The 25729-nt window shown below is 68.7% G+C and overlaps 2 protein-coding genes across 3 annotated transcripts; one reads left to right on the top strand and one right to left on the bottom strand.

Annotated features, from left to right (window-relative positions):
* Positions 1 to 1168: 1168 nt before the first annotated feature.
* Positions 1169 to 21159, top strand: ADORA1 (adenosine A1 receptor). Of its 2 annotated transcripts, none has more exons than XM_016130786.2 (3): positions 1169 to 1249; positions 1975 to 2370; positions 16397 to 21159. In XM_016130786.2, the coding sequence occupies exons 2-3, from the start codon at positions 2030 to 2032 to the stop codon at positions 17034 to 17036; spliced, it is 981 nt and encodes a 326-aa protein (XP_015986272.1). In that variant the 5' UTR covers positions 1169 to 1249; positions 1975 to 2029; the 3' UTR covers positions 17037 to 21159. The 2 variants fall into 2 exon arrangements, with proteins under 2 accessions (XP_015986272.1, XP_015986271.1); XM_016130785.2 differs by lacking the exon at positions 1169 to 1249 and adding an exon at positions 1460 to 1664.
* MYBPH (myosin binding protein H) lies at positions 17382 to 24547 on the bottom strand. Its single transcript, XM_036235334.1, has 10 exons — positions 24366 to 24547; positions 24140 to 24274; positions 23616 to 23783; positions 21840 to 21928; positions 21444 to 21639; positions 21137 to 21276; positions 20511 to 20670; positions 19514 to 19650; positions 19228 to 19414; positions 17382 to 17725 (listed from the first exon to the last, which is right to left on the bottom strand). The coding sequence occupies exons 1-10, from the start codon at positions 24535 to 24537 to the stop codon at positions 17382 to 17384; spliced, it is 1728 nt and encodes a 575-aa protein (XP_036091227.1). The 5' UTR covers positions 24538 to 24547.
* Positions 24548 to 25729: the final 1182 nt, after the last annotated feature.

Below are 25729 nucleotides of genomic sequence, written 5' to 3' on the forward strand. Positions count from 1 at the left end.
CTGAGCACAGGGAGAGGCTGCCTCTGGCCAGTCTCTGCAGCTCGGCTCGGGGAAGGGTGCAGCTTCACTGCCGGACCCGAGGCAGAAACGGAGGTTATCTGTCCCCACGCTGGGCGCCTCCGACCCCCTCTGCCCAGCCGCTCCAGCTTCAGCAGGACCCCCCATCTCCACTGTGCTTGCCCTCCTCTGCACAGGACTGGATGGGCACCCCTACATCCAAGGATGGGCCGTGTCCTCCGGGATGGGTGTGGCCTGGAGGCAGTGGTTGCTGGCCCGGCTCTGCCTGCCCAGGGCCCTTTCCCAGCATGGCCAGCAAGGCTTTCTCAGGTTGGCATCCCGGGAGGCACCTGCTCTGAGTGAGGGGTGGCCCCCTTCCTTAGCGGGGGCAGGGCCTAACCTGGACCAGCAGGGAGGCAGGCAGTCGAGGGGAAGTGGGGGCCAGGCACAGGGGGAGCCCAGGGTGGGGTCCACCAACACCTGCCCTGAGACCTGCCCTGGCTGGGCTCCTGCACCTTCCGCAGGGGCCTGGAGTGGACAGATGGCCTGTGGCTTTGGCTCGGGTCCTGTGCTGGTGGGGAGAGGACAGAGGGGCACCAGAGGGGGTGACATTGACGGAGATTCGAGGAAGCCAGGTCGCTTCCCTGAACCGCGTCCGCAGTCCGCATGGGCGAAGCGGGCGCTGCTAAGGGACCGGGCCGGGGTGAAAGGGCTCGGGCCCAGCTGCCCAGCAGCGCGCAGGAGGGTGCTGGCTTCTCAGAGCCGCCCCCGCCTTCCGCTGGGAGAGCAGGGTTCAGGAAGAGGGGTGGGGCACGCGGACTCCGGGGGGATCTGGAGCCCCGGGGGGGGGGGGCGCTGTGCGTGGCCGCTGGAGGAGTCGCCTCCCGTGCGCGCCGCATGAGGAGGCGGGGAGAGGGCGCGGGGAGGCGGCGCCTTTGCCCACCTCCGAGACCGCGCTCACCCGGCAGAGCCCACGAAAAGCTCCCCGCTCCCCAGCTTCTCTCACCCGGGATCGCTTCCTTTGTCAGCGGAGGGCGGAGGGGGAGGAGGCAGAGGCCGCGGAGGGAGGCGCCGCACGGTGCGGGGCGGGCTGTCACTCAGCGCCGGCCCGGGGCAGCCCCGCCAGGCGCATCCCCGACCTGGCAGGCGCGCCGCGGTTCTCGGGGCACCCCGAGCTGGCGGCTGCGCGAGAGTCGCGCTGGGAGGGAGCCGCGCGGGCGGCCGCGAGCTCCGCCAGCGTTGGTGACCTTGGGTAGGTCTGTGCTCCCACCCACCCCGGCCTCCCGCTGGGGCTGCAGGAAAGGATTGGAAAAGGCGACTAGAAAAGCCCCTTCTGGGGCGGGGGTGGGCGGGGGTCCCTGGCAGGGCTGCAACGCCGGGCGCTGCCGGGGGCCGGGCGGTGGACGCCCGCAGCCCCGCCTGCGCGCACTCGTCCCGACCCGCTGTCGCCGGCGCGTCCCAGGTGCCGCGCAGCGGCGCTGCCGCTTTAAAAGCACCCCGAGCCTCCGCGCACCATGTGATGCCTGCCAGGCCGCGGGAGCCCGAGGACCGAGCTGCGGCGAGCCCCGGCCCAGCCCTGCTCAGCGCGCCCCGCAACTCCGGGAAGCCCGGGGTGCCCCCATCTTTGTGCTCGGCCTCCGAGGCCCTGGCGGCTAGTAGACAGGATGGTGAGCTCCTTGCACCCTGCTGGGTGGGCATGGGTGGGAAGAGACAGGCGTGGGGACCCCGGTGGGGGGGGTGGCTGGGAGCCGCCCAACACCTGATAAAACAGCCAGCAGAGGAGTGAGCGCTGCTATTTTAAGTTGCTGAGTGGAAGCTCTGGGGACGTAAGGGGAAGGGACGGCGATTAGGCAGAGAAAGAGCCAGGGTGCCCGGCGGCCTGGGCAGGCACGGGCTTGCCAGCCGGGCACACCTCCAGAGGGGAGCCCCAGCCCAGAGCTGCGGGCAGGCCTCCCCACCGCGCTTCTGTGGCCGCAGGTGCCTGGCCCCTGTCCCCCGGCGCCCGTCTGCTGACGCCCGTCCGTGGCCTGCCATGCCGCCGACCATCACGGCCTTCCAGGCCGCCTACATTGGCATCGAGGTGCTCATCGCCCTGGTCTCCGTGCCTGGGAACGTGCTGGTGATCTGGGCCGTGAAGGTGAACCCGGCTCTGCGGGACGCCACCTTCTGCTTCATCGTGTCGCTGGCGGTGGCCGACGTGGCCGTGGGCGCCCTCGTCATCCCGCTCGCCATCCTCATCAACATCGGGCCCCAGACCTACTTCCACACCTGCCTCATGGTGGCCTGCCCCGTCCTCATCCTCACCCAGAGCTCCATCCTGGCCCTGCTGGCCATCGCCGTGGACCGCTACCTCCGCGTCAAGATCCCGCTCCGGTGAGTCCAGGGCGGCTGGAAGTGCCGGCCTGGCCCCTGCGAGGGGGCCGTAGGGGCCCGCAAGAGAGGACAGAGGCAGAGCACAGGCCACAGGGAGGCGGCTGGCCTCTGGGCCACGGTGTCAGCCCAGAGGCGGAGCAGGAGGTGCTGGGCGGCCGGAGGGCCGTGAATCTGGCCCCAGAGCTGTGCCACCTTCCTCCCGACATGGCCAGCTGCTCGGCCCGGGGTGGGGGTCTAGAGGAGCCGCCGAGAGTCACGGTGAACGCTAGGTGGGGACGAGCTGAGCCCCAGCAACCCCAGGGGCCGGAGGGGGCAGAACCGACTGCGAGGGCCAGAGGGGACCGCCGGCTGCCGGCTCCAGGACCGCCGCCCCTGCAGGCTGACCGGGCAGCGTCCGGCTTTCCCCTGTCTCTGCACCAGGGGCTCCGCCCTCCAGGGCCGTCCTGGGGACCGAGCAGTCTGATGCCCTCGTCCCAGCTCCCACTTCTGGGACCTCTGCTGCAGAGGGAGGGGCAAGTGCAGGCGGCTTCTCTCAAAGCCGGCACAGCCGGGGGCCTCATGCTGAGCCCAGGGAGCACCAGGCTGGGGGCCTGACCGCCGGTCTCGCCGTAGTCTGGTCCGCGCAGGGCTCCTTGCCCAGGACTGCGGGTCACAGCCTCATCGCCAGGCACTGCCTGGGCCACTGAGTGCCAGTGAATGCCTGGGCCACGGCCAGGGCTGGCCCTGCTGGGACGCTCCCGGGAGGCTGCTCCCTGCCCCCTCCCCAGAAGTCTTGTTGCCAGCAGATTCCCTTTCCACTGGGCAGCTCTGCCATCCCCGGAGGAGCGTCTACATCTGGGACCTGTGGCCTCGCTCGGCAGCTCGCCCGAGCCCGGACGCCCACACTTCTCCTGGTCGCGCTGCATTTGTGCAACTTTCAAAGCTCTTTTTCTTGCACCACCTTTTCCTCTTCTCATTGTGACCCCGCTAAGGAGGTGGGGCAGAGGCCGGTAAAGGGAGCGCTGAGACGCAGCCCCCCGCGCCGGGAGCAGGGCCCCGCCCCCCCCCGCCCCCCCGTTTCCCACCAGCTCCGTGTGTCTCTGTGCCCCGTCTGCCTCCCTCGCAGCCTCCAGGCTTCCTGGTGACCTGGGGTGCAGGCTGCTCGGGGGGAAGGGAGGCGGGGGGCAGGTGAGGTGCCGGGGAGCTCTGCGCTGCAGGCCTTCGTGCCTCTGTGTGTCCACGGCGTGGTGCAGGTGACGCTGGTCCCACCATTAGCAGGGCGGGACCCTGGCCTGGCCGCACAGCAAGTGGTGGGGGGGGGGGCTGTGGAGAAATTCTGCCTGCTGAGTGGGTGCCGTGGTGAGCCAAAGGCCTGGTCCCGATGCGACAGGGTGTACGGGCTGTGGACTGCGCCCTGCTTGCCCTGCGGGGGCGGCGGGGGCTGCGCTGGCAGGAGCTGCAGGCCCGGCCCTGCGGAGCCGTGTTCTGGGGGCTGGGCCGGGCCAGGCCGGGTGGGCATGGGGGCTGAGGACGCGGGCCTGGACTCTGGTCTTTGCTGAGTTTCTAGCTGTGCGGCCTTGGGAAAGTCACTTATTAACCTCTTAAGTTTCAGCGCCCTCATCTGTGAAAGGGGACGTGCATGACGGTCCCTCCTCCCAGAGGTGGCTGGAGAGACACAGCGGCTCCTGCACACCACACGCGCGTTTACCGAGAGTGGCCCGAGTGGGGCTGACCTGGTGGGCCCTGCACAGCCCCCCACGTCTCCGGGGGGCTGGGAACTCACACCCGTGCGTCCCCTTCCTGGCGGGTGGATTGGTGGCAGCTGCACGCTGTTCCCGTTTCTGCAGAAGGCCTGGCACCTAGCGCAGTGTCGGGCACACGGTGGAACTCAGTGAAGGGGGTGGCGCCGGGCGAGTCCCGGGGTCTGGCCGAGCCTCCCCATGTCGCCCACCCCTCCCAGCTGTGGGCCAGGCCTTCCCCACGTCCTGCCGTGCAGCCCCGACCACCGCTGCCCCGGCAGCGCCTGGGGCGCCCTCAGGGAGGAGCCTTTGTCCCAAAGCCGGAGGCCCGGGGGCTGGTCTGTCACTGCCCAGGTCCCTCCACAGGGCACACAGCTGGGGCTGCTCCCCTCCGGGCCACCGGCCATGCGGCCACTGCTTCTGGGAGACTAGCTCTTGGCCGGAGGTCCCCAGGTGGCCGGCCCTGGTGAGCCTGCCACAGGTAGATGTGGCCCTGGGCACGAGCGAGGTCGGGGTGTCTGGGAGATGACGTCGGCCGGGCACCTCGCTGAGCGAGACGCGCTTTCCTCAGTCAACCGCAAATTTTATTTCCTTCCACTTGGCAGAAGGCAAGAGAGAGAGAAGGTTCACATCATGTGGTGTGATCTAGTTACCAAAAAAAAGAAGCTCGAATTGTTGATTCATCGAAGATGCGTGGGCATTTACATGTATTTAGCATGTTGTTTGCGTAGCGTCTTCACAGGCCGTGGCTATACCTGGTCCCCTCAGCTCCTGCCACCACCCTCAGCCCCGGTTTTCCGGGGGGCAGCTCGGCGCCCAGTCCAGGGACTGGCCGTGGGGCGGAGCGGGGCCCGTGCCCAGGGCTGGCCCTCAGGCGGGAGGGACACCGCGGGGCTGCCTGAGGCCAGATGGGTGTGGGCGGAGGAGGCGTTCGCGAGTCAGACCTGCTCCGTCATGGTCCAGCTATGAGACCCGGGGCGTGGGTGGCCGGTGTGCAGCCCCCCAAGCCTCCCTCTCCGTGGAGGTCCCTGCGTCGCTCCTGCGGGGCCGTGGGGCCTGTGGGGGGCGGCGCTGGGCTTCTGGCCTCCCGGGGCAGGAGCAGGCGCAGTGCTTTGTGCCTGGCTCGTGCCCGCAGCCTCTCGCTGCTGCCGGTTCTCGATACCTGCGTTCTTCGTACACTTCTGTAGAGAAACAGGTCCTCAGTGATCTCTGCAGACAAACGTCTTGCTGGGAGCGGAGACCGGCTTCAAATCCAGGCCTGGCCGCCAGGCGCCTTTGACCAGGGCCCACGTGCATCTCGAGCCAGCCCCGGGAAGCTGTGGGGTTCACGCGGGACGTCCTCAGGCCGGCCAGCGGGGCGGGTCCCCTCCCATCCTTGCCAGTGTCCTCTGCATTCCGCTCAGCCCACACTCACACTGCCTCCTCACCTTCACCCCAGTGGGCACTGGGGCCCCTGGCCGCCTTGCCTCTGTCCATGGCTGGAGGCCTGCCCGGCTGGGCTGCTGACCAGGGAAGCTCAGCTGGGGGGTGCGGGATGGCGGGAAAGGTCTGGGAGCTCGGGGTGTGTCAGTGGAGCTCTCCCCCCACCGCTCGTGGCTTTTCTGGACACCGAAGGGGCCCCCATGCTGTACCCAGTGTGACTGTCTGTGGCCTCAGGTTCCTGGACGACGGCTCCATAGTCTGGTCTCTGCTTTCGGGAGAGGTGGGCTCCAGCTCCTCTGCAGAAGGACATTCACCAGGCAGGGGTGTCTGAGACACAGGGGGCCAGTGTCCAGCCCCTCGCTCCTTCAAGAGAGGGGACAGGCCTAGGTCCCAGAGTCCAGGGTCCCTCAGCCGGGAGCCCGTTCCTCCCCCTTTGCCGGGAGCAGCCGTGAGCCGCCCCTGTGCCCCGGGGACACAGCCTGCCCATGGGGCCGCACACCAGTGGTCAGCCCAGACAGGTGCGATGGGGGAAGTTGCTTGGTGACGAAAAGGGCAGTTTCTGTGTCTGAATTCGGGGTGTGTCGGGCGGGTTGTGCTGGGCAGGGTGTTGTGGACGTTAGTTGAGAGCGGCCCATGTGCGTCCCAAGGCTGCAGGCTTCCGTCGGCCGGCATTGCAGTGGCTGCCCAGGGTGAGCTGCTTGCAAGCGGGTAATGACCGAGCTGCCCCTTCCCGAGGGTCATGGAGCCCCAGAGGCTGTGCCCTGACATATGACCCTTATTTCAGAGCATAAAAATAATCCATGTTTCTTGTTATAATTTTGAGAAATGCAGGAAGTGATAAAGGAGTAAGAACCCGGGCATGCCCTGGGGCCGGGCGTGGGGACCCTGCCGGCCCGAACGCCGCCGCTGGGTCCCTGAGGGGGACTGAGCCCTTCTGGGTTCGGTGGGAGCATGTCCGTGGAGGGGAGAGGGCTGAGTGTGGGGCTGGCAGGGCGGCTCTTTGGGGGAACTTGTTGCACAGAGAGCAAAGGGGGGCCCAGCTGTCCCGACGGCGGGCCCCAGGCGTGCCGCGTGCTCAGGCGGGAGGGCGGGCAGTCCGCTTGGCTGAGACCGCCCGCGGAGGCCGGGGTGGGGACAGGCCACTGGGGAAGCGGGGCTGGGACCCAGGAGCACACAGAGGGGGCGGCCGTGGGGGAGCACGGAGCTCAGCCGGGCAGGAGGCCGAGCGTGTGGCTGAGGCCCTCCTCTGAGCCTTCTCAGTGAAGTGGGAAGCCGGTCATCAGCTGAGAGAGCAGATGTGGGGGGTGGCCATGGAGAGGGGTAGGGTGCGAAGCCGTTCTCTGAGAAGTGGGGCGACCGAGCTTGGGAAGTCTGGTGTGACCGGGGACAGCAGCTGGGCGTGCCTGAGGCGCGTGGTGGCCGCAGCACTGTGCTTGACACCCGTGGGTTGGGTGTGAGGCCGCAGGCCCTGAGGACGTGGAGAGGTCCGAGGGCCTGGCCTGGCCTTCGTGGGCCTTAGAGACTCACTGGGAGCGAGCCCACAGGTCAATGAGCAGAAAGCCACACTATGACTCTAAAAGATTTCGAGGAAGGGAGCATGCTGGTTTTCTCCAAACTCATTTTGACGGGCTCTGTTCGGCTTCTCCAAACTCTGCCGGTGTCCAGAGACCCACGGGCCAGAGACTAGGAAGGGCCATGCAGGCCTGTGGTTCATGGTCAAGAGTCTGGCCTGTTCTAATTCACTGTGGAGCCTGAGTACTGTAAGAGACGTAATCCAAATTACATATTTAGAAGGTCGTAAATCCTTAGTAAAATATTAGTCCATCAATTCCAATGATATATAAAAGGGATAATATTTGACAGCCAAATAGGGCTTATTCCACGTGTGCAAAGGCAGTTTCACACTTGAAAAAAATCAGCGTTCTCACCACAGGAGGTGAGCGGGTCAGCTGCCTGCCCGGTGGAGGGTGGGCGGGCAGCCGGGAGGCGTGGCCCAGGTGGGGGCGGAGGGAACGGCCGCGCGCAGCCCGCCAGGGTGAGAACCAGCTGCCTTCGGACTGGATGTGCAAAGCGGGGGAAGGAATCACGTGTGACTCCCCGGGTTCACGGGCCAAAGCCACGGGGTGGGCGGTGGTGCTGCTGCTGGAGGCGGGGGCGAGGAGGGAAGGGGGGAGGCGAGGGAGCCGCAGGTGCCAGCGATGCGCGCGCTGGGCGGAGCGCAGGTGGACCCTCCCCGCACGCCCCAGCTTCCGTCCCCGCCCCCGCACGTGGTGGTCGGGAGGCTTCAGCGGAGGCTCCTGCACCGTCAGGTGGGCTCCCAGGTGCCTCCGCCTCACGTGTCCACCTGCCCCTGGGGAGGCCGCAACATCGAGGACGTGTGGCTTTGGGCCCCCTAAAGCTTCCGAAGGGTCCGGCGGGCTGGGCGTTCTTCCTGCCAGGCTCCGTTCAGGGAGAGACACGGTGGGTTCTGGGGTGGCTAGGGCCCCCTGAGGCAGGCGCCGTCCCTGGACCTCCGCGCACCCACAGCCTCATTTCCCGCCCCTGTCGCTGGCCCCCACTGCTGATGTGGCACTGTGGGCAGTGTCGCCCTGCGGAGTGGTCACGTGTACCCCCCACACAGCTGCTCCAGGGCCCCGAGTGGCCCGCGTCGGCTAGCGCAGCAGAGGGCAGGGGCACCCCACCGGAGGGCGCGTACCGAGCCGCAGCCCAGACCCGCCGTGCAGAGCCGGTGCGCACGGCCCCTCAGCTCTCCTGCTCCGAGGCAGTCCACTCGGCCTCGTGCGCCAGAGACCCTGCAGCGCCATGGGCGGGCCTGGCCCGGGTCGGGCGGCCGGGCCTGCGGCTCTCACCGTGCAGCCTGCGTCCAGCGGCTATGAACTCTTAGCCTCGGGGAGCCCAGGGCCCTGAGTGGGCCTCGCCCACCCAGCCAGCTTGGCGATTTGCCAGGCCCAGGTGGTGGCTCTCTGGGGCAGGGAGGGGTGCTCTGTTTGAAAGAGCCCTCGGCCCTGGGTGCTCCAGTGGTCCCCGCTCCAAGGAGGCCCCTCGCCCTCTGCCCAGACACTCCGGGGAAGGAAGGTCCAGCCGGCTCCCCGGGCACCTCGGTCAGGCCTTCGAGCTGCGGCACCTCGGAGCGCTTCCTATGCTGTCTGAGCTGCCACCCCTCTCCTGCAGAGCTCACGCCCTCATTCTGCCCTCCAAGGCGTGTTGGGAGGCGGACAGGTGGCCTGTCAAGGGCTGGCGGACAGGAGGCACTCGGCCTGTGGGGCTGCTGCTGCTGTCGGCCTTCCAGAGCTTGTTTTTCGTTAACACCTGACGTCATGCGGCCTCTGTAGCCCCCTGGGCTCAGGCCCGCTCAGGCCGAGCTGCAGGTGCGGCGAGGGAAGTCGTGGTTCTCTCCTCTGTCTTGCTCCTGGTAGCCCGGCCCTTGACCCATGCTGGGCTGCACTTTGTAGGGGCCGCATCAGAGGCTGCGGGGGAGGATGGGACATGCTGCGGGGGAGGAAAACCCTCCCTGGAGACCGGGCAGCCAAGTGGGGAGCTGTCGGTCGGAGCGCCAAAGTGGGCACCAGTGAAGGGCTGGTTCCCTGAAACAGTCCCGAGAGGTCAGAAGCGGGGGCTGGGGCGTGGGGATGAAGTGCCTCACCCAGGCTGACCTGGCTAGTCAGGGGGACCGTCCTGGTCCCCAGACCCCAGCTGGGCTCCCTCGGTCCCTGTGCTCCTGTTTCTGAGGGGAGGGTGTGACTGGCCCCTCCGGGGCCCGGGGCAGCCGCTGGGGGCTGGTGAGTGGGAGCCGGGGAGAGAGCTCCCTGGTGCCGGCAGCTGCGCGGCTGCCTCTGGGGAGGAAAGCGTTCGGGGAGCTTGGGGGCGCGCTGTGCCCGGTGGCCTGCGACACAGCGCCCCCGCCCCCCAGGCCGCGGGCTTCCACGGCCGCCCTGGGACAGTGGCCCAGCGAGGGCCGGAGGGACACACGGCGGTCAGAACCCGGCCCAGGCCCAGGCCGCAGTGGTGGGTGCTGCAGGGTCCCCGCTCCCAGGAGGCCCTGGTGCGGGTGTGTTTACATAGGAACGCTGCGTTGGCGCGCAGAGGGGTTATAGCTCCTTATTTTTTTTTTCACGAATCAGGAAACACTCTCCTGAGTGTCAGACCTTTCCTCCATCGCTGCATGCTGACCCCCGCCCCGCCCCAGGCCCAGACAAGCGCCTCCCTGCCCCGTTCGTGGCCCAGCTGCCACCACCAACCCGCCCTGACTTGGGGACACAGCTCACACGCACGAGCCACGCAGCTCTGCCCTCCAGAGCCCACCGTCTAGTGGGCGAGGCTGACAGCGCACCAGCAGCCACGCGGCAGGAGGCTGCGCCCTGGTGCGCGGGGCCCAGGTCACCCTAACCGGTGACACTCAGCCCACGCCCCCTCCTGCCAGCTCAGAACTCAGGCTCCTTGCCTTGCGGCCTTGTCTCCCAAACCTGTCCAGGCCTTGACGTGGAGGAGGACAAGGGAAGGGGATTTGCCACCTAGGACCAGGTCTGGGTCTCACACACGCACATGCAGCTGTTTCCTTCCTTTGTCTGAGTCCTCATTTTTAAATACTCAACTTGGGTGACGCCTCCTCCAGGAAGCCTTCCTTGTTTTGCCCTCGTGCTCCCACAGCTCCCCATGCAGCCCCCATTGAACTGCAGCCGGCGGATCTCCCTCGCTGGCCTGGGAGCGGCTCGAGGCGGGGCCCAAGCCTGTCCATCTCTGCCTGCCTGCACCGTGCCCGGCACAGTTCCCACCGGTATTTGGGACCCGAGGACTGGCCCCGCGTGTCGCTGAGTGGGTGGCAGGAGTGGCCTGTGGCTCCTGAGCGCCCAGCACTTCGCGTGGAGTCTCGCGCTCACACCCCGCACGATGGTTTGGAGGCGCCAGGATGGCTTCAGGTCGATGGCGTCCCATATCCCCACTTCCCACACGTTCTGAGGGGGCTGAGGCTCAGAGAGGCTGAACAGCTTGCTGACAGCCACGCAGCCGCTGGTTCGGGTGGAATGACCCGGTTCCGGCCTTGGCCGTGGCCCCGCGCGCTGCTGGATGCCCGCGAGAGCCTCGCCTTCCGCACCTGCAGAATGAGCCCTGCTCCAGTGCCCCGCAGAGGGCGGTCTGAGGTCGCCTGCGCTGCTGCTGTGGGGACGGCCTGCCGGTGGCCGTCGGTGGCCGTGGTGTTCAGGTTCCCAGCCCCAAACCCGGCTTCTGCTGCAGGTCAGGCACTGCCCAGGGGCTGCCTGGCTGCGGGCGCCGAGGCGGCAGGAGGGGTGGGCGCCGGCCTCAGGCCTGTGTGTGTGCGAGTGCGGCCTAGGCCCAGGAGGTGGACGGAGCCGCGTATCCGGGGCAGGGGGCAGGCTCTTCTGCGTGGGAAGGGGCCGGAAGCCTTGGCCGCCTCCCGCTCTGCTCACGTTCGAGGCGCCCTTGGCGTCGCTGAAACAGTGTTGCCGCGTGTGCAACTTTCTCTTCCCCGCAGTTTGTTCTGCCTCTTCCCCAGCGCCCGCCCCTTCCGCTCCCTCTGCTTCTAACTGGGCATCGTGTGTGCACCTGCTCTCCTTCCCCAGGCAGTGCTGGGTGCCCGCTCTGTGCCAGGCACCCAGCGTGGAGCCTCTCTCTGCTCTGGAGGGCGCCAGCCCCGAGTCCTGCCCCACCTGCAGCCACCTGGGCAAGCCCATTGGCTCCCCGCCTCCCACTGCGGTGGCCCTCCGGACAGGACAGGAGGTACTCAGAGGGTGTGGGGAAGGGCCGAGGCACCCCCCACGTTCCCCTCCCACTTGTCCCAAGAGCTTCCCCGCCCAGCAGGGAGCCCCCACCCACCCACCCACTCCGGCCGACCCACAGACCGGGGACGCCAACTAAGCTGTTCCACGCCGGGCCAGGCGGCGGGAGCCCGTGGCCAGGGTCAGGGGTGTCCTGTGGGTGGTGACAGGCGCCCGTTGCGACTGTTCATAGGGCCCAGATAAGCCGGCGTGCCCGCCAAGCCAGTCTCACGCCAGCTGGCTGAGGACGAGGCCGAGGACAGGGAACCGTCATGTATCGAAGGCCACCGACTGGCTGCCAACTGGTGGAGCCACAGTCCAAGCCCGGGTCTGACCCCACGGCTCCTCACTCGCTCAGCAGGTGCTCGTTTCTCTTCCCTCCCCTCTGGCCCCGCGGCGCACGGTGCGGGCACGCCATTCTCGGAGGGACTGTCCACCGAGGTCTCGAGCGAGCCTGGGCTCCTCCTCCCCACGGTTCTCCTTCCCTCTACGGATGCCTGGCTGGTCTCCAGGCAGGTGACGGACATGTTAGGGCCCCCGTCTGCCCGATGAGGACACAGATGCCCTGCAGGGGATGGGTCTCCCCAAGGCCAGCTCACTCCCCCCAGCAGCGCCTGGACCAGAGCCCGGGGCCCTGGTGCCCACGTGACCCGCGAGGTAGCAAGGCAGGTGCGGTGCGGACGGAGCCCTTCCCAGCTCCCTTCCCCTGTGCTAGCCACGCTGGCTTCTCTGCTGGCTCTCGTAAGCGACCAGGGCCTGCCCAGACAGTGACGCAGTTGGCTCCCTTCCCCATCACTGGAAAAGGGATTTTACCCCTTTCCACACCGTGGGCACCGCAGGAGGTCCTCACTGGCCAGGCACTCTCAGGCCACCAAACCCCATCCCACCTGATGAGTCAGGAAGTCACCCGCAGCAGGAGGGGCCCCTCAGCCTTGGTCTTTCCCCACCCTGGCCTCTCCCTGGAGCTGCGGGGCTGAGTCTCAGCGCATGGACGGCCGAGGTCCGGCACGGCTTCCTGAGCTGTGTCAGACACCCTCCTCGGGGAACCGCCGGTCCCTGGAGGCAGTGGCTGCTCCTGGCCTTGGAAGTCCAGGGAGGGGCGTTTCAGAGCGGTGCCGGGCCTCCTGTCCTCTGAGTGGGGACGTCCCCATGCGCCTGGACCAGGGGAAAGGGTAGGGACTGCAAACCCACGTCCCTCTAAAAGGCACCTCCCCCACGTCTGAGAACCCCTCCCCACAAGGGCCCCCCCCCGAGGGCCCCAGTGCAAGCTGGGGCTACACCGGGGGGCAGGCTGGCGCATTCCCTCTGCTCTGCAGCAAAAAGCTCCCTTAGCTCAGGGCTCTGCCCACCCCGTGCCCTCGGGGCAGGCGCTCAGGGTGGGTACAGGACCCATCTGAGTCTGGGGATGGGGGAGCACACATAGTGCTCACACAGAGGACAGGAGGCCCGGGCACCTCTCTGTTCCTCCCTGCAAGTGACAGGCCCGTCACACTGGTCTCCTCATCAATGTACTCAGCTCTCCTCTTTCAAGGGGCTCAGTGTCCCTCTGTCCCCTGCAGCTCGGCAAGCTGGCCCTGGGGTGTCAGATGGTCCCCTTCTGGGGGCACAGGACCCTGATTCTGGCATGGTGAGTGATGCCACAGGGCCGGAAGTAGGATCGTTGGGGCCCGGGCACCTGGCCCCGCTGGCCTTCACCCGGGCTCCCCAGGGTGCCGTGCTCCGCGTGCTTGGCCCTGGGCACCCGGCGCCTTCGGTTGTCTGGTTTCCTGCTCTCCTCTGGGAGGGAGCCTCTCCCCACAGGAAGTAGGTTAATAGTCTGAAAGCCTCGTTTCCCCTGTCTGAGATCCAAGCTTCCAGTTACAAGTGCCTGAGGTCTCGGTGAGAAGGGAGGCAGGAAGGCGGAGGGTATGAGCCCAGCTCCTCAGACTGCAGAGGATGGGGAAGGAAGCTGAGGACTCAGTGCCGTCCGAGCTGCAGGACAGTGAGGGTGCTGACCCCTCCGGCCCCCACCCGGCCTGCAGGCTCAGTGCGAGGGGCAGGTGACGGGGCAGGGACAGCCTGGCCTTTCCCGACCCACCGTGCAGACTCTCCTTCCTCCTGAGTCAGCGGTTTGCTGAGAGGCTGCTCGGCTCTCCCCGCCCCGTGGGGAGCTCTCCGAGGCGGCCATGCTGGACGCTCCCTGTCCCAGCCTCGTGCCTGGACCTCCAGTCCACCTGGGAGCACAGAATCGATTAGGTGTGCACCGCTGAAGGCCTTTAATGCCAGGAATTGGTCAGACAGGTGACGAAGCCTCTGAGAGACCAGACAGGGGACAGCGAGGTGACTGGGGCAGGCGCGACAGCGGGAGGCCCCCTCAGGCCCAGGGTGCACCAGGGGGTGCGGGTCCTGGGGCTCAGGGGCCGCAGGGCGCTGGCTGGAGCCGGCCCCGGGGGCCTTCTGGTGGGAGGTCGAGCTGCACCGCAGGGGAACTGCTGTCCGACACCGATGTGTCCGTGAGGTGTCCCGGTTCTCCCCCACCCCCGTTCTGCAGTGACCCCGCGGACCCCGCCTGGGTCTGCCCCGCCCTGCCGACGCGCACCCCAGGACCGGCAGCCTCTGCTCCCCTGTCCCCTGCCCCCATGCGGGGAGAGGTGGGCCTCTCCCTGGTCTCGGGCGACAGGCCTCCCTGATAGAGCCTGCCCCACCTCAGACAAGGTCCTGGGTCCAGCCCTTTCCCACCGTGGAGAAAATAGCAAGAAAAACAGATGAGAACTGATACCCCAGGCTGCAGGGTCTGCTGGGACCTGGCCCTGGAGGAGCCCGGCTCCAGGCCGGCGGTGGGGCGGGGCACCTCCCTAAGCCAGAGGTTGCCCATCCCCCCCGCAACACTGTCAGTACCCGCCACCCCAGGGGGTCACCGGCCCCTGTGTGGATCCTGGGCTGGACCCCCATCCTTGGGCTGGACAACCCCCCTCCGTCATGCCTCCCTGTCTGAACGGGGCCAGATGTTCCCATTTCAAAGTGAGTCGGACGTGCCCAGTCTGTCGACCGCCCAGTGAGCCCGTTGCCCAGAAGGGACCCGGGCCAGTCGCCGCCCCTTTCTGGGCCTTGAATCCATAACCCGTGAGGTGGGGATTCCGTGCGCAGACCGTACACGGCACGGGGCGGGGCCCTGAGGGAGCAAAGTGAGCGACAGTGTGGCCGGCAGAGACCCTGCCCGTCCGCGTTGCGTCTCTGGTGCCAGGACAGTCCCTTCGGTCCTGCCCGTGGGCTCTTGCCCGGAGTTCCTCCCCATGGCCGTGTGGGGAGCACCCTGAGGGGGGCCCCGAGATGCGGGAGGTGCTCCAGGTGTGGCTGTTTGCGGGACCGGGGCCTGTGGGGCCCAGGAGCAGGAACACGGGTGCTCACGGGGTGATCCACAGCCGTCTCCTCCGGTCCTCACCCCCCGTGGGCCCCGCCGTCTCGCTGCGCAGAGGAAGGCGATCTCGTGGGCGGCAGGCCCGGGGCCCACCTCGGTCTCTGATTCCGGGGCCGCAGCAGCCAGCCATCTTGCTGGGGACCCACAAGGGGCCTGGGCGCAGTCATAGCCAGAGAACGAGGGCTCAGCTGAGGGAGCCTTGGGAGGCGCGGCAAACTCGCAGCTTTGGGGACACAGGAGCGGGGGTGTTGGAGTCACCTGGGGCCCTCGGCATCCCTGCTGGGAAGAGGCGGAGGTTGGGACAAAGTTCCCGAGGTCTCATCTAGTGCTCGCTTTCTGAATGGGGCGGGGGCGGGGCCGGCTCCTTCCCTTCTGTTTCCATGATGCCTTCTGGCACGGTGACTGGTGCCCGGAGAGGTGTCCGGAACGAGAGGCCCACAGGCGTCCTCGCTGTGGGGGAGGCCGCAGTCCCGCAGGCACAGGACACGGTGGGAGGGAGGGGGCCCCTCGCGCCCGAGGGCCGTCGCCCGAGCCGGCTCCTCAGCGGAGCCGGCGGCCCCGGCCTGCGGCACTCGCTCCAAGGCCAGCGTGTGGGCAGAGGACACACAGGCCGCTAGCTGGGCTGGATAGAGGGGAGGTGGGGCGTCGAAGCCCTCGGCCCTCAGTGGGGGTGGGCAGCCTGGTCAGTTTGCGGGGCCCCCGATGTTTCGTGGTCAGCGTGTGTCGTGACGTGTGAGGGCTGGGCAGCCCTTGGCCCTTAATCACCCCTCACGTCCCTGCCCAGGGCACGGCACGGCCTGCGGGCGTCCTGTCGACTCACCCCCACCTCTGTGCAGTTGGCGTCCGCCCCGTTCCTGGCACGGAGAGCGCTCAGCGCATCTGCTTGCGAAGGCGCCGCGCCCGCCTCGCGCCCGCGCCGCGGGGACCGGCGCCTCGGTGCCCAAACCGCTCGGCGGACGTCAGTTTCCTGAGCACAGTTCCCAGTTGGTTTAGTGTGCAGAGCTGGCTCCTGAGATCAGCCCCTCAGGGGATAAGCCGAGCAGCAGGGGGAGGGAGGGGAGGAGAAGGCGGGCGGGGGGGGGGGGGCGATGGAGCCCGAGGAAAGGGCTGGCCAGGGTGTTTGGACAGTCGTGTCAGGTGCCCACGGGGCCCCGGTCTGCCCCTCGCAGGGCTGGACAGTCGTGTCAGGTGCCCACGGGGCCCCGGTCTGCCCCTCGCAGGGCTGGACAGTCGTGTCAGGTGCCCACGGGGCCCCGGTCTGCCCCTCGCAGGGCTGGACAGTCGTGTCAGGTGCCCAAGGGGCCCCGGTCTGCCCCTCACAGGGCTGCTCGGATCGGTGCAGACGTCCCAGGAGGCACAGGACAGCCCGCCCGCCGCCTTCCGCGTGGCCTCGGGCAGTCACGGACCACACCGGGCCTGCACCCCTCCCTCTGCCGGGGCCTTCCTGCTCCGCACGGCCACTCCTGCCGGGGTGTGCCAAGTGCACGTGAGCGAATTGCACCTTGGTCATCTTATTAATACGCCTGAGGGTGCCTTTTGCCCTCTGCCGTGATCTTTGCCATTAACTAGGTGTCCACTGTCTGCAGGGGCAAAGAGCCAGCGCCTTGCATGCTCTGGCCTGAGTCCTAGATCCTGAAAATGAGGCGCTCCAGCCAGACACGCAGCCCCCCACTCACGGCGCCCTGGCCGGGCCTCACACTCTGCCTCCTCCCCAGGTACAAGACAGTGGTGACTCCCCGGAGGGCCGCGGCGGCCGTCGCGGGCTGCTGGGCCCTGTCCTTCGTGGTGGGCCTCACGCCCATGTTCGGCTGGAACAACCTGCGTGAGGTGGAGCGGGCCTGGGCGGCCAACGGCAGCGTGGGCGAGCCCGTGATCCACTGCGAGTTCGAGAAGGTGATCAGCATGGAGTACATGGTCTACTTCAACTTCTTCGCCTGGGTGCTGCCCCCGCTGCTGCTCATGGCCCTGGTCTACCTGGAGGTCTTCTACCTCATCCGCAAGCAGCTCAGCAGGAAGGCGTCGGCCCCTGCGGGCGACCCGCAGAGGTACTACGGGAAGGAGCTGGGCATCGCCAAGTCGCTGGCCCTGGTGCTCCTGCTCTTCGCCCTCAGCTGGCTGCCGCTGCACATCCTCAACTGCATCACCCTGTTCTGCCCCGCCTGCCGCAAGCCCAGCATCCTGACCTACGTCGCCATCTTCCTCACGCACGGCAACTCCGCCATGAACCCCATCGTCTACGCCTTCCGCATCCAGAAGTTCCGGGCCACCTTCCTGAAGATTTTTAACGACCACTTCCGCTGCCGGCCGGCGCCCCCCGCGGAGGAGAGCCCCCCGGAAGAGAGGCCGGACGACTAGACGTCGCTGCCCCCACCCGGCTGCGTCCAGAGCATCTCAGGCCGGTCCTCTCCTCCCCTGCCCCACTCGTCTCCATGAACCTTTCCTGGCCGGGCCGTGGGGTGTGGGCACCCTGCACCCCTGGGCCCTGGAGGAGGCTTGGGGGGCCGTCCATGGGTAAGAATGTGGCTTGGCCTCCCCACCGGCTTGGCCTCAGCGTCCAGCCAGGCAGGGCCTGGGGAGACCGGAGGCGCAGGGCCTTTTGGGCAGGGTGCTGACACCCGCCCTGATGGAGTGAGGAGAGGGGCCGGGCCTCTCGCCTCGCGCTCTCTCCTGCAGGCAGAGGTGGCTGGAGCTGCCCAGGGGTTAGGACTCAGGGGATTCGCCCCCATCCCCCAGGACCCAGTGCCCGGCCATGCTGGGTGCCAGACTCCGGCTCTCATTGCCCCAGAGAGCCCAGGACTGGACTTGGGGGCAGCAGAAAGGGGTGTTGAAGTCCTTTCCTTTGGACTCTGGCAGGGCTGGGCCCAGAGCCAACGTGCAGTGGCAGGTGTGGGCCATCAGGTGGCAGCCTGGAGGGCAGCTACCTGTCACCTGGGCCACCAGCTCCCCCAGGCCCCGCGGAAGGGCCTGGAGTCTCCCAGGTGACACCATGTCTGCTGCTTCTGGCCTGATGAAGACGCGCCAACCGTCGGGAGCACCTTGCCTGCCTCGGGGGTGGGGGCATGGACCAGAGAAAGTGGGCAGACGGTGGACGCTCCTGGGGTGACGGGCGGCCAGCCGGAACAAGGCAGAGACCGCCCTCCTGAGGGCGTGGGCAGGAAGGTCTTCCTGGCATTTAATACGCTCCGCACCCCGGCACTTGGCCCAGCCCAGGACCGCAGGGGAGGGTCTGCCCCTGTGGGGAGGGGTGGGGTGCGCTCTGGGTGTCACTAGCGACTCCAGGCCCTGTCCCTGCTCGGTGGTGCCTTGTGCCCTGGGAAGGCACCTGACTAATAAAGGGCCACGAAGCCTCGCAGAGCGCACACTGCTGGCTGCCCACCCCGCTGGGTCAGAGGGCGAGGGATGGCCTTGGCCGAAGGGAGCAGCAGTGGGGGAGGGGGAGGTGGCCCGAAGTGCGAGGCTCCAGGGCAACCTCAGTCCCCACGCTGGGGCAGCAAGCCCTGAATGTGGATCGACCGTCTGGAAACCCCGGCACCTGCCCCCCGGCGGCGTCCTGGGCGGGGACGCCCATCCCGAAGGCGCACACGTCACAGAGACCAGGTGCTGTCATGCCACACAGGTTTATTTGACTGCCCCCGCCCCGTGCGCGGTCCCCTGCGGGACCTGGCCGTCTCTGTGCCTCCCAGGGCCCTGTGCCCAGGGGCCAAGCCGAGGAGCAGAGCCACCCACCATTGCTGTGGGGACGGGGGGCCCGGGGCATCCGGGGAGCTGATTCTGGTCCTGGTGGGCCTGGCGGCCCCGAGCCCTCAGGCCTGCAGCCCTCAGGCCTGCACGGCGGCGAGCACGCGTCATGAGCCCCGGGCGTCGGGCGGAGGCAGGGGGCAGTGCCCGTCCGGTCCCCAGACCTCCATCTGGGGCCCGATGCCTGGGTCCGAGCTCTGCCCACCTCCTCACTGTCCAGAGCCTCGGAGTGACCTGTGCGGGGCAGGCGGGCACAGGTGGCTGTCTCTGCTTTTCTGATGAGAACACAGAGAACACCCCGGTCCCTCAGAGCCAGGACCGGACGGTCCTCTGAACCCCCGCTGCACAGGCCGCCGCGCGGCTCCGGTGCCCCTGGGGCCCCCGGGGCCCTGTGTGGGGGTGCAGGTCTGCGCCCGGAGCTCACCGCCGCCCTCCCCCTCACCCGGCGGGCCGGCCCCTGCCCGGAGGCCGTGCGGGCAGTGGGCCCAGCCGCTCACCTGCCTCCCGTCACAGCTGCCGCCAGTGGCTCTTCAGTGTGTGGCTGAGGCTGAGAGAGAGCCCGCAGGTCAGAGCTGGGGGCGGGAGGCGGGCCCCGCCGAGGGGGCGGGGGAGCCGCAAGACCACCTCAGGGAGGCCCTGCAACCCCTGTGCCCCATCCGGCCACCCTCCCGCCAAGAAAGTCCTTCTGGCAGCCTGACCTTGACCTCGATGCCTCTGACTCACCCTGAGGTTCAGCACTCAGCCTCGTCCAGCACAGAGAGATGGCTCCTGTCCCACCCATGGAGGAGAGACCCTCCTCAAGCCTCACCTTTGACCTCCAGCCGGCAGTCCACGGACGCCTCCCCCAGAGCGTTGATGGCCTTGCAGGTGTAGACCCCGGAATCGAAAGGGCTGGGCTTCCGGACCTCCAGGGTGCAGACGCCTTGCTCCGAGAGGGTGCGGTATTTGGGGTCGCCTTGCAGGTCTACCTGGTTCTTCATCCAGATGATCTTGGGCTGGGGGAGCACAGTCATGGGAGCGCTGGGGGGTTGTGGCCCAGGGCGGGGCGCCCCACGGAGGCCAGGAGGCCTGGCGGAGTCCGCAGCTGTGCTCACCTTGGGGGAGGCGCGCACGCAGCAGGAGAGCTGTGTGCTGTAGCCGGCCGTGGAGGTGCGGTCGGCCAGCGGCTGGGTGAACAGCGGGGCTTCCGAGAAGTCTCTTTTAACAAATCCTTGAGGTTTGGCAATAATCCCTGGGTTTGGGGAGGGAACGGGCCGAATGCGAGGTTACGGGACGGGGCCTCACCTGTCTCCCCACACGCATCGCGGTGGCTGCCGCCCGGGCCTCTCAGTTGATCTGGCACAGTCTCTGCAGGGTGAGCTTGTCACCCCGCTTGACAGATGGGGAAATAAGGCCCTGGCTGAGTGACTTTGGGGTGCAAGGTCACGTGATGCCTGTGGCTGTCCGGACACCCCGAGGGTGGCGGGTGACCTGCCCCCCCCCCCGGCTGCAGTGTCCCTGGGGAGCTGGGCGTGGCCGGTGTGGGGCACTCTCAGCGGGTGTCTCAGCAAGACCCTCCTGCTGGGCCGGGAGGGGGCGCAGGGAGACCAGGGGTCTCGGCGGAGGGCGGAAGCCCGCAGCCCAGCGATGGCACGCCTCATTCCTGTCCCTTCAGACACGCGCGACTTCCGCGTTCTGCGCAGCTCAGAGAGCGTGGCTCCCGGAGTGTGGCTGTGCAGGGAGGTGGGGTGACGGGGGGGACGGGCCGGGCCGTCGCGCGGCGTGGGGGCCGTGCCCCGCGGGGAGGCCGCGACCTCCGTGTCTCGCTCGCCTGTCTCTGTGGTGTCACAGAGCCCGAGCCCGCCGTCCGCTGCCCGTGCGCACTGCCCTGCAGGCCGGCTCCCTTGGGACACCGTCCCTGAGCCCCGGTGACTGCCGTGCTGTCAGCGGCCACACAGCGTCTTCGGGGTAAACGCACGGCCTCCCGAGGCAGCTGCCGTCGCTGGGGTCTGCTCCCACGTGTCTGTCCGGAAGCGGTGGACGGGGAGGCGCCCGCGGGGCCAACACGCGGCGGGCGGGGGTGGAGGGGGCCCGGCCCGGACCCACACCCACCTGCCTTCGGGATGTGCGCGAGCTCCTTGGTGACGGCGGCCGAGGCGCTGAGTCCACACAGGTTTTCCGAGAAGATCCGGAAGGAGTATGCGTTGCCCACGACGAGGTCGGACACGGTGCAGGTGGTCGGGCGGTAGCGCTCCAGCACCGTGAACCATTGCTGCGGGCAGCAAGGCCACCGCAGCTGCCACCCTGCCGCCCCCGCGAGGCCCTCAGCGCCTCGTCCCTGGGGGGCCGAACTGCTCGGCCTTGAGCCCGAGGGACTTCGAGCTGGAAGGAGGGGCCCCGTTCCATTCGGTCGGCCTCTCCGAGGTCCTCAGAGAATCCCAGAGCCTTGCGCTGGGGACCGAGGACCTGCAAACTCGGGTCACTTGGGGGCTCCTTGGAAGTGCAGGGTCTCAGCCCCACTCTGAGCCTGCTTAGTTAGAATCCGTATTTTAGCAAGATTCCTGGGGGTTTTCCACGAGGGCCACCTGGAGTCTGAAGGGCCTCTGAGGCCCCCCGCTTTGCTCTGCGGGAGGAACCGAAGGCCACACGAGGTTGGGCTGCCTGAACCAGGCCCGGGACCCCTGCCGGGCGGCCCGCCCCCCCGCAGCCCCGCCTGCCCGGGCAGCAGCCGTCCTCACCCCAGTCCTCCTGTCGGCCTTCTGCACCGTGTACCCCAGGAGCTCTGTGTTGCCCGTGTCCTGGGGTGGCACCCATTCCAGGGCTGCATTGCAGCCCCAGACGTCCAGGAGCCGGATGCTGCCGGGGGGCCCTGGTTTCTCTGCAGGACCACAGTTTGGGGGTGATGAAGAGGGTGGGCTCGCCATGACACCCGGCGCCCAAGGTGCTCCCACTGCGCCCTCTGGCCTGACCCCTGGCCTGACCCCGGAGCTCTGGGGAAGGAGGCAGGGGGCTCTGGCCTCCAGTGTGCAGCCCCCCAGCCCGTACCAATGACCAGGACGTCGACGGCCGCCTTCGCCTCCAGGCCTTTCAGGCTCACGGTCAGCTCGTAGCGGCCTGAGTCTGAGCGCTGCGCCGACCGGATGAAGAGGATGGAGTCCTGGTCCCCGGAGCGCACGCTCACCCGCTGGCCATCCAGCGCATGGCCGTTGTGGGTCCACGAGGCCTGAGGCTTGGGGCTCCCCTGGGAGGGAGGTGCCCTCAGGCTGTGTCTGGGGGAGCCACCCACACCCCTGCCCGGGAGGAGCAGCAGAGGCTGGAGTCCCTGTGCCGCCCGGAACTGCACCCCCCAGGCATCCTCCCCCCCCCCCGGCACTCCCTGGGCTCCTCTGGCCCCTCGGGGAGGGGCGGGGTTCTGATTGCCCCCAAGCAGGAGGCACACACCTGGAAAGGGAGCTGCAGGTTGACCTGTTCTCCCACCTGGCGGATGTAGGTCTGACGGAGGTGGCTGGGGACGCGGATCCTGGGGGCCTCTGCGTGGGAGTGAGACCCAGGCTCAGCGCGCAGTGGGGTGCTGCCTGCCTGCGGCTGCTGGGTGTGCCCTCGTGGAGAGGGGGCAGACGGTTCTCGAGATGGGAGGGGGCCGGGAGCCAGGAGGTGCCAGGAGTGGGGAGCTGGTGAGCCTCTGGGCATTCCCTGGGTTCTCACCATGTGGGGATCCTGGGCACCAGGGGGTAGGGAGCCCCCTGCTGGCTTACATTCCCTAATCCAGCAACCCCCCCCCCACACACACACACACCGCCCAGCACTAGCCCAGGGCCTCCCCGGGGGCCCCAGGGAGAGCCGTCAGCCCGTGGCCTGCGTCCGGGTCACGAGGGAGGGTTAGGGCCTTTGCACACACTCGCCCTTCCTCCTCCGTCACCACCCGCCAGCCTCAGCCTTCCCGAAACCCGGGTTCGGCCCCTCGCGAGGGCGGGGAGCCACCTTCCTGGCCGTCACCTAAAAGACGCGACCCCTGAAGCCACCGCCATCCCGAGGGAAGCTGCAGCAGCCCCGCCTGTCCCCCGGAGGGGGCCGAGCAGCGGTGACTGAGGCTCCTCGGTGGCAGCAGTTGGTGGCCTGCGGGCGGAGGGGGGGACACAGGGAGCAGGAGAAGGGGGGGACACAGTGAGCTGGAACACTGTGTCTCTGCGGGTTGGCTGCGCGGCCACTTGGCTGGGGGAGCATCAGGCCTGGAACGCTCGGCAGCCGCAGGTGGCCGGGAGGGGACAGCTGAGTGGCCGAGGATCCCGGACGGCCCCACCCTGCCCACGAGGAGGGCCCGGCTGTCCCGTCTGCTCACGGCCCGGGCCCCTCTCTCCAGGAACTCCCCTTCTGTCCTGCCAGAGGCTTTCTGCCGGAGTGGCAGGTGCTGAGTGTGGCCGTCAAAGTCGGGCTTCGGGGCAGAGGCTGGGCCCAGAGTCAGCCCCTGGTGCCCCTGGGGAAGGCCCAGGACCCTCCAGGCACCTCCAGGGTCCCCGGCTCCTCGGACCGGCCGTGACAGCCTACGAGTCCAAGCCCCACAAGGCCCACATCTCTCAGGCCCTGGGGCTGAGAAGTGCACCTTCGAATCCAAGTGTGCCCCTCCTGTGGCCGCGAAACCCCTTTCTGGAGGCCTTGTCCAGACTGTGGGGCCCCCCGCGGGGGGCACAGTGGGCGGGGGCAAAGAGGAAGATGGAGAAGGCCTCACGCCACCTGCTGGCCTGCGTCTCTCTTCACCTAGGGCCCTGGGCTGTCCCCAGGGACCTTGGATCAGAGCGGGTGACTCACTGCGGGGCTGAAATCGGACCGGCTGTGGGAGGGGGTGAGGGCAGGCCCGAGGCCGATGCCCCTACAAACAGGGACTTAGCAACGACGGCAGCTGGCCTCCCAGGTCCCCAGCAGGGCACTGCCCCCCGTGGGCGGAGATGCCTTCCCGGCGCTCGGCCTCCTCCCGCCGGGGCCTGGCACGTTCGTTCTGGGGGCCAGGAAGCCCTCTGCCAAGGCTTGGGGCGGGCCCCTCAGGGGCATGACCTCTGGACCTCCCGCGGCCCCTTGCCGCTGAGGGGCCTGGAACTTGAGGCTGGACACTGGCCGGACGCAGCGCGAGCGCGTGAGGGGCAGCGACGGCACCGGCTTGCTCCTCTGTCCATCGGACACGGTGCCTGGGGGGCCGGGACCGGGGCCGGGGCCGGGCTTTACCGACGGCCTCCTGGATGTGCACCGGCTGGGCCAGCACGGCTGGCGGGCCAGCGCCCGCCAGGCTCACGGCCGCCACACGCAGGAACAGCTTGTCGCCCAGGGCCAGGTTCCGCACCGTCTGCTGGGTCACCATCGCGGGCCGGGGGTTCACTGGCACCCACTCCGAGGCTGCGGGGGGCACAGGCAGGCTGCACGCGCGGACCCGGGGCGCGCCCTCCCTCTGCGGGCCCCCAGCTCCCCTCCTCGGATGCCTCGGTCCGAGATGGCCGCAGAGCCCTGACGGTGCCGGGGCAGCGGGCAGGGCCGCCGAGCCCTGCGGCAGGCAGGTGCGGAGGCTGAGGGCGGCCGGAGCGGCACCCGGGGGCGGCGACAGGAAGCTGGCCGGGGCCCCCCACCCCCACCGCGCGCGCCTCTGCACCCCTCTGCTTCTCTGCTCCCTGCCTCCCACGTGCCCTCCCCCCCGAGGTCACCGGGGAGCCCCCGCCTGCCCCAGCCCAGGCTCCTCCGGGCCCCACCTGGCTCACCTCCCTCCCTGCGCAGCTCCAGCACGTAGCCCTGCAGCCCCCGGCGCCCCAGCCTCTCGGGGGGCTCCCAGCTCACCGTCACCGCGCGGTCACTCACGTCCTCCACCGTCAGCCCCAGAGGGGCGCTGGGCACATCTGAGGAGGGGCGGCGGGGGAGGCACGTGACGCAGGGGCCCCCAGCTCTCCTCCCCCCCCCCCCCCACCCCCCCCCCCCCGCCTCCGTCACCTTCGCTGGGAGGGGCAGGCTCAGCCCCCGTGGGGGCAGGGGCCCGAGGGGCAGCCACAGGGGCCTCCGATGCTGCGACTTCCTCCGAGGGCTGTGTGGGCCCCTCCGTGGGCTCAGAGGCAGTGTCCTCCGCACGGCAGGCCCCGGCCTCCGCGGCGGCCTTTCCCGTCATGGCTGCGCTGGCGGGGGTCACAGGCTGCAGCGTGCAGGGTCTGGGCTTCCCGGAGCCGGGGCTTATATAGGCAGGGGCAGCCCCGCCCCCAGCCGAGGATCCCCAGCTGTGGGCCTGGGCGGGAGGCAGAGGCCGGGAATAGCTCTGGGGAGGGACGTCAAGGGTCCCTCATCCATCACCCGCTTGGCCCTCCGTGGCCAGGGCGCCGGTGCCCAGGCGAGGGGAAGGCACAGGCGGGTGAGACTGGACACGGCCAGGCACCGTGCCAGGGGTCAGGGCCGCGCACGGCAGCTCCCTCTGTGGAAAGAGCCGGATCAAGCTGCGCTGGCCTCCGCGGGGCCACTCGTGCCCAGGGCTCCTCAGGCCGGGGTGCAGACAGCGGAAACCACCTTCTGGGGGAGCCACCCAGCCTTGCCCCTGCCACCGCCTCCCCTGGGGCCATCTCCTGCCACTGTGGGGGCCGAGAGACAGGGAACCGGGAGGCCGGGGTGGGGCCGTGGAAGCCTCAGACGCGGACCCGGCAGGGGCCTGAAGCCCTGGGCCCTCTGCGGGGGGTGGTGGCCGGGCCGCTGTGGGCCTGTCACGGAGCAGATGGCAGACTCCCGGCCCGGGGCACGGGGCGGGGAGGCCGTCGGAGCGCGGGCGCCCAGGGCTGCGCGGCACTCCAGTGGTGGCTTCGCTCCCCCGGGAAAGCGCTGGGACCAGAATCGCTGAGCGTGCGGGGGGGGGGGGGGCACAGCGCCCGCCCCTGGTGCCACACGCCTCTGGCCCTGCGTGGCCAGCAGCATGCGGTGGGGACAGCCCGGGGGGGAGCCGGGGGTCCGCGCTCGGCATCGTCCCGCCCACGGGGTCTCCCCTGGAGGCCGAGGCCACAGAGACAAGCAGAGCATGGCGATCACCCTGGGGTGGGCTCCCGGCCCCCGTCCTGGGTGGGAGCTGGCCAGGCCGTCACTGCACATTCCTCGCACTTGAAGAATACGTTTTAGGCACAGCTCAGCGTGCACCATATAACCCACAACTTAAAAATAAAAATACATGAAAAAAAGATATAAATAGACACCCATGTAATTTATTTAGGGCCTTCAGCCCTGTGGCTGCCTCTCACCCCTGGCTGTCCTTGGGGAGGGGCCGGGAGCCTCCTGTCCTACCCGAGCCCACAGCTCTGCCAGGTGACTCAGTGTCCTGTGGGCAG

Source organism: Rousettus aegyptiacus, unplaced genomic scaffold, assembly GCF_014176215.1.
Source record: "Rousettus aegyptiacus isolate mRouAeg1 unplaced genomic scaffold, mRouAeg1.p scaffold_m13_p_18, whole genome shotgun sequence".
In the NCBI taxonomy this organism is placed as follows: domain Eukaryota; kingdom Metazoa; phylum Chordata; class Mammalia; order Chiroptera; family Pteropodidae; genus Rousettus; species Rousettus aegyptiacus.

Bases quoted from the DNA above. Each gene is read 5' to 3' on its own strand.
- ADORA1 (XM_016130786.2), top strand. From the start codon at position 2,030: ATGCCGCCGACCATCACGGCCTTCCAGGCCGCCTACATTGGCATCGAG. The intron at 2,371-16,396 runs GTGAGTCCAGGG...CCTCCTCCCCAG, and splicing joins CGCGTCAAGATCCCGCTCCG to GTACAAGACAGTGGTGACTC.
- MYBPH (XM_036235334.1), bottom strand. From the start codon at position 24,537: ATGACGGGAAAGGCCGCCGCGGAGGCCGGGGCCTGCCGTGCGGAGGAC. The intron at 23,784-24,139 runs GTGAGCCAGGTG...TGCCCCCCGCAG, and splicing joins GGAGCTGCGCAGGGAGGGAG to CCTCGGAGTGGGTGCCAGTG. The intron at 19,651-20,510 runs GTGGGTGTGGGT...CCCCAAACCCAG, and splicing joins CGCGCACATCCCGAAGGCAG to GGATTATTGCCAAACCTCAA.